This window comes from Siniperca chuatsi, linkage group LG15, assembly GCF_020085105.1.
Source record: "Siniperca chuatsi isolate FFG_IHB_CAS linkage group LG15, ASM2008510v1, whole genome shotgun sequence".
NCBI lineage: Eukaryota > Metazoa > Chordata > Actinopteri > Centrarchiformes > Sinipercidae > Siniperca > Siniperca chuatsi.
Window position 1 is genome coordinate 18998078 of NC_058056.1, and position 7072 is coordinate 19005149.

At 42.7% G+C, this 7072-nt stretch overlaps 1 protein-coding gene across 1 annotated transcript; it reads left to right on the top strand.

The window, feature by feature from the left end:
- The first annotated feature begins 1782 nt into the window (after positions 1 to 1782).
- col10a1a (collagen, type X, alpha 1a) lies at positions 1783 to 7072 on the top strand. Its single transcript, XM_044167247.1, has 3 exons — positions 1783 to 1916; positions 2275 to 2419; positions 4593 to 7072. Exons 2-3 carry the CDS (start codon positions 2290 to 2292, stop codon positions 6425 to 6427), a joined length of 1965 nt encoding a protein of 654 aa, XP_044023182.1. The 5' UTR covers positions 1783 to 1916; positions 2275 to 2289; the 3' UTR covers positions 6428 to 7072.

The window sequence follows — 7072 nt, forward strand, 5'->3', positions numbered from 1 at the left end:
GGTTATGAACAGAATTTCAAACATTTGGAAATGAAGATCACAAATTATATTATGTTTTATTTGACAGGAAGAACAAACTTAAACAATGCTTGCCAAACATGATTAAGTGCTATAAGCCAGGGAAGGTAGCGCTTTGGAAAATTGCAGATAATTTGGTCTAATTTACAAAAAAAAGGTTCAAACAAGCTCTGTGTTGAAGAATCTTTAATTATACCCCCAGTGAAAGACGCCTGTCACACTCACGTGTTGTATAGACGCCTCATATAGAAACTTGGTGAAGCCCTAAATCGGGCAACACGTCATCATCTTTTCTGCAAATATACTCATGTTGTCAGCAGTATGTATATACATTATGAGAACATGTTCAGGAAGATTCTGGGATGAGATATAGCCTACCCTACACATCGTTTATGGCAACTTGTGTGTTTGAGAACATGTGATTATTTGGGTGTATGCATTTCCTATGTGGCCAGGCTGAAATTGAGAAATTACAGTTGGAGGATCTCAAAGTAAGCAAGACAAGGTGGAGGGTGAGGGTGAGGGTAAGGGAGGATAATACTGGAGGATAGAGCTGATTGAGAAAATACATCATGACAGAAAGTAGCTGTAATTGCAGGAATAGGCCTGAAACCTCTGATGATGTATATGCACTGAGGGGACCAAAAATAACAAGTGACCACAGGGGCATGGCCCCTTCTCTGCAACAGAAGCAGCATTTCGCTCCATGGAGAGGTGCTGTGCAACAGTAAAACCTGCCCTCTGGTGTTCAAACATCAGTACTGCATATGAGGGCTGTCGCACACTGGGTTGCATTCACAAGGCTACACAGAAACAAGCCCAAATGTCTTTTCCAGTGGCTCCTTATATAGTTTTATTAGCTGTTTTGAGGGTGAAGCACTTACAAAAATACACAACTTAAGAAAAAGTGTTCATCCTGAAATAGAGACTGAAATCAAGGCCACTTTGTCCTCTATTAGCCAAAATGACAAGCTGACCAAATAATACCCAGGAAATGAACAAATCTAAATAATGAATATATAAATAAATAAATATGTGAATCCCCTAAATGACGGCATTATATCAGGAATAAACATAATAATTTGCTTTCAATCTAAGGCAACTAAAATCTACAGTACCTTTCATCCACGGAACTCTGGACAATTTTTCCCCACCATTTCCCTTGTTTACCTTATCATGGCAGGCGTGGAGGTGCCCAGACAGTCAGGAAAGGTAAAGGTGAGTCTCTGCCAGCCGGCTGGACAAGATGTAAATTTGCAGATCAGTCTGGTACTGTACATCCTCAATGCAAGCTTTGTGGAGCAACACAGGTGCCACTACAAATCTGGAGTTGTTTTTTATAGATGTGTTTTGACTATTTTCAGACTTGTCATATTTAAACAGGGGGTCTTATAACCATTCATAAATATAAACATATCCTGAGCATAAAAAACTTTAAATATTGCTGAAAAACTGTAAATATAAGTGTAACAGGACTGAAAATGTAAAGGTGTCATTGGATTAAGTTTAGTCCTCCCGCAGAGCTTGTTTGTCTTCTTTGTTTATGTATTCATTTATTTATTTTTTTGCTTTGAACATGATTATTTTCTAGTTCAGAAGAAGACTGAAATAAGTGATAATCATGTGTCTGGATATTCAAGACATGGAGGCACCCTGATGTGACATGCCCGCTTTGGGCAGATCTGTCTGCTAATTACAGCCTAGCTCTGAGGAGGGAGGTACTTGCATGGTGGGGGCCTTTTTTTTGTAATGATGCGAGGGGTAGATATGGTATAAATACCCACATCATTGTACTGGAAGGCAGCATATCCTCAGTTGTGCTCCTACCCTAAGGATATACAGCAGCACCAGGAGATCACTGGTGCTGAAGAGATTGGTTTCCCCCCCTTTGGATGCTGGTATGTGTGATTTCTCTTCCTCTCTAAACAACTCTATCTCTGGAGGAGTGTAGTCAACATCTAGGCTTTGTCTAGGCCTTGAGTCGTTCCTATGGCAGGCAGGGAGGCAGATTTTGGCTGGCTTGGATCTTCCTGGGTGATATTCAGAGAGTCCTGAAGGATCCTGAAATTTACAACCTGTTACTCTAACTTATCTTATCTGTTGTCCATTGCGTTTCTTTACAAATGTATAGCCTGTACACTTAGCTGAGAACATTTTTAAGCTCTGTAAAATAACTCAAAACTAGAGAGAAAGTTTGCTGACATTTTGTACCTTGAGAGTGGTTGTGCTGACTTGTCTCCTTGTTTTCTTCTGCAGGTTTGACGTTACAAGATGGACCTACGAGTAGCAAGCATCCTCCTCCTCATGGTGGCCTTCGCTGCAGCCCATGGGAAAGGGTATGTGGTGAAGAAGTTGGTGAAGGCCGCCCCTCAGTACCAGCCCTACTCTGTGAAGAGCCACGGTAAGAAAACACAGCCTCCTGCTCTCTATGCAATCAGCAAACAGAGAATGCTAGCATTTCTCCTGTTTTTGTCTACTTTGTCCTCACAAAAGTTGTCTCTAAAGTCAGATTTTCTTATCTAAAGTCTCAACATTTTGTGACCGTCTTGCCTTATCTTTGAGTCTGCAGCCAGCAAATAGCATCTTTGTTGTGGCAAATAGTAGCAGCATAAGCAGCCAGACAGATGCTTGCCACAGCCAGCTGCACTTTACTTTGAAAACTGAACTCCACCTTGCTCTGGAACTGTCTTGTGCTCTGATTGGCTGCAACAGTGTGCATGCTTCTCCAATCACATACAGTCCATTTAGAGCTAGGATTTGATTTGACAACGCTTCTTTACTCAGTGCAGAACTTTGCAGTTGTCTTTTTTGAGAAGTCATAATATTCGATAAATGCACCTAACTTAAGTGATTTTTCACATTTTTTGTAGTTTTGATTGAGGTTTTTATTTGTTCTTTTATTCAGCCAAGGCAATCACATTAGCAACATTTTTTAAATGAAATGATTTTGGGACTATCTCATTTGCCTTTGTTAACTATCTGCTACTCTTTGCATGATCAGCAATTCTGAGGAATCACTATTGTTTGTAGTTTTCTGGTATACATTATCTAAACATCATTTTGAGGAGCATAATGTTGTAATGCTACTATTGTTTTCATTGCATTTAGTGTATTGGATTTGACATATATATTTGACATTTTTAGTCATTTTAGCTGTAAATGTTGCCTGTTCATTTGCTTTCAGACACTCATAGTCAAGGCACATTTCAATTCATTTCAAACATAAGTTAACTTAGCTTTTTCTGAAAAAATAGCATCCTTCAGAAAAAAGAGAAAAAGATCCATATTTCTAGTATATTCAGAGTCCCTCAAAAACGTATGTTACTACACTTTAAAAATGTTAATTATGGTGTGGTCTTGAGTGTTGGCTAAAAAGCTATACAAAATATGAAATGTTGCTTTTGTGTGAAACAACATACTGCTATTTTTATTTGAGAAAGTAGCTGTTAGTGAATTATTTTTAGTTTGACACTGACAATTACAGTCCAGTCACCCAGCAGTGTGGTTTGTTTGGGTGTGGCCACTTCACACAGAAGTAGAAACATCTGTTTGGCTTTATCCAAACTCTGCTGCAGCTAGCCTAGGAGTGAGCATTTTACATTCAAACACATGTGACCACATTAAGGCAGCAAATAAAAAAAGACTCCTTCTCAAGTCACACGATGTCTCTTAAATCTATTTGACCTCTACAGTATAAAAATTGCAATTAAATATATTATTTTAAAACTAATTATAACCTATTTTTATCTTATTTATATATTTTCTACAAAACAATTAAATGAATGCCTAAATAATAAAAATAGATATATGATATAAATATATATAATAAAAATAAAGCAGTGATAAGTTTCTACATTTATTTTGAAGTATTTGCAAGTTTAAGATTTGAAGAAGAATTTTATAAAATTGTGCCTGCGAATCAGCACCATGTACTCAAACCTCAAAACTACAAGACTGGTTCCTGGGAATACAACTTGTCCCACCTCCAGGAATCAAATATCATTGAATTAGGACCAATCAATTTTACAATGCATCCATCATTTTTTTAACTTTATGATGAAACACACAAGAGCAATGAATGAGAGGAACATTCATTCAAGCATTTTTCTTAAAATGTGTTATTCATCTCACATTTGACTGTTGAACAAACAATGTTGCTAGTTAACAAGATCCTTCCAAAACTCATTCACAGTTACACATACACGAACTTGAGAGCTGGCCAGTTCATCCATGTTCTTTTACTTTTGGGATATAATCTAAAGATACTAGACCCTGTATTCTAAGACATCATTGTATGACTATGATGCACAGACTATAGGTATACATTTCCATTACAATGTAATTAAAAACTAAACAAGAGGTTTTGAAAAGTATACAACAACAACATCATACCAGTACATTACAGTGTAACTTTTATAGTAACAATAATATGCAACACACAGTTTAAGTGCTTCCTCGTTGCCTGTTTCCATTATCACCTGTTTTTTGGGTTTTGTTGTTGTTGTTGTTTGTTTGTTCATTTGTTTGTTTGTTTTTGGTGGTACTGATGATGGTCATTGTTTCACTCTCCATAGTGGTATCAGTGGCAGGTGAGCCTGGTCCTCCAGGTGAGCCCGGCCCTGAGGGACCTCCTGGGCCTCCTGGCCCCCCAGGTGAGAGTGCTGAAGGTCTGCCTGGACCCGAAGGACCTCCTGGAGCTCCTGGAGCTCCTGGCCGCTCCATCGCTGGCAAACCTGGATCCCCAGGTGGACCTGGCAAACCTGGCAGCGACGGAGCTCCTGGTGACAAGGGAGACACTGGAGCCACTGGCCCTCAGGGACCTAGGGGAGTCCCTGGATCTCCTGGAAGCCCTGGACCCGCCGGCCTCTCTGCTACTGGCAAACCTGGACCTGCAGGTTTACCTGGATCAATGGGACCTAGAGGCGAACCTGGTCTGAAAGGACATCCAGGTGTACCTGGACTGCCAGGTGCTAAGGGTGATAGAGGGGTGGGAGCTCCTGGACCTCAGGGTGAGACAGGACCTGAAGGACCCATGGGCCCACCTGGAGAACCAGGTGAGGCTGGAGTTGGAAAGCCAGGAAAAGCAGGTATGCCTGGTGAGCCAGGAAAGGCAGGTAGCCCTGGTAGGGATGGTGCCACAGGTCCCATGGGACCAATGGGACCTAAAGGACACACTGGTGCCCCAGGTGTGGGTATTCCAGGTAAATCAGGTGAGAACGGTGCTCCAGGTCTGCCTGGCCCAGTTGGCCCTAAAGGCAACCAGGGACCTGGTGGAGCCCCTGGTGCCCCTGGAGTCCCCGGATATGGAAAGCCAGGTGCAAATGGAGAGAAGGGAGAGAGAGGAGCTACAGGTAGCACAGGTGCCACAGGTGCAAAGGGTGAGCAAGGTCCAACAGGATATACTGGTGCTACTGGTGCAACTGGCCCCACTGGTCCTGCTGGACCTCAGGGTTCAAGAGGTTTCCCAGGTGAACCCGGTGCTGCTGGTCCTAAAGGGGACACAGGTGAAACTGGAGCTCAGGGACCCAAGGGAAACAAGGGAGATCAGGGAGCACAGGGTTTCGCAGGCAAGCAGGGTTATCCAGGCGCAGCTGGTCCTCCTGGACCCAGAGGGGCCACTGGACCCACAGGTGACAAAGGTAATGTAGGTGCCCCAGGTACCCCAGGTGCCCCAGGCATTCCAGGCCCTGCTGGACCCAAAGGTCATCCCGGCCGTGCAGGTGAGCCAGGTGCCTCTGGTTCTGATGGTGCTCCAGGTTCCAGAGGACCTGCTGGGCCTCAAGGTCCTGCTGGTGCTCCTGGCCTTAAGGGACATCCAGGTCTCCCTGGTCCTGCCGGCCCTGCTGGTCTGGCTGCCAAGGGTCTCCCCGGACCTCAGGGTCCCCCTGGTCAGCCTGGTGAGCCTGGTGCTGATGGAGAAAGTGGCCCAGCTGGCCCTCCTGGTCCTCCTGGTCCTCCTGGTGAGGTTGTTTTTGAGAAGGGCATGGGAATGGGTGAGGTTATGGTCAAGTCCCCCATGTCTGCTTTCACTGCATCTCTGGCCACCCCCTACCCTGCTGCTGGCAGCCCCATTAAGTTTGACCAAATAGTGTACAATGCTGAGAATCACTATGACCCTGAGAGTGGCATTTTCACTTGCCAGATTCCTGGAGTTTACTACTTCTCCTACAGCATCCATGTTAATGGAGCTCATGCACTGGTTGCTCTGTACAAGAATGACCAGCCTGTTATGTTCACTTATGATGAGTACAACAAGGGCTTCCTGGACCAGATGTCCGGTAGTGCTGTCCTCTTGCTCGATGAGCAGGACACAGTCTATGTCCAGATCCCCGATGATGAGGCCAGTGGTGTCTTTGCCGCCGAGAATGTCCACTGCTCTTTCTCTGGGTTCCTGATTGCCTCAACGTGATACGTTGATACAATAGTTCCCAAAAGCCAACCAACTAAATTTGCAATCTATTTCTCAAACTAAAGTAAACTCCCTGTTAATTTTTTCCTCAACCAAACAGACAGGCAGTTCACCCTTCTTTGAGGAATAGTAGTATCTCGACTTGAAAATTACAAGAAATAGGTGCTTAGAAGAAGGAAAACTAATTTATGAAAACAGGTGATCAGGGATGGGGGAAGCAATCCACAAAGTTACCAGTGAGCTTTTCTAATGGAGACAGCATGTGAAATTGAGGTGTTATAACTGTGTTGTGTCCTGACTTTTTCTTTTCCACTCTGTTCCTTTTATACTGACTTCAACTGGTGATTCTTAATTTAGTGTTTGTCTGTTTTTTTTTTGTTTGTTTTTGTACCTGCTTGTTTTTGTTTGGGTGACCAATAACCTTATTAAAAGTACACAAATACTTTCTGTTCAACATGTTGTAACTGTTATCCTTGTATGTGACTTGAATATTGTGAAATGGTAATGGTCAAATTGACCGTTATAATGAAATAAGTCACCAGAATACTGTCATACAAACACAAACTACCAGCAACATTGTTATATCCCTGAACATGCATTATGTCATGTAAAGCATAATGACCAAAATAAAAGATGTCTAAACAA

Excerpts from the sequence above, each read along its gene's own strand:
- col10a1a (XM_044167247.1), top strand. The coding sequence starts at position 2,290 with ATGGACCTACGAGTAGCAAGCATCCTCCTCCTCATGGTGGCCTTCGCT. Across the intron at positions 2,420-4,592 it reads CTACTCTGTGAAGAGCCACG|TGGTATCAGTGGCAGGTGAG; the intron begins GTAAGAAAACAC and ends CACTCTCCATAG.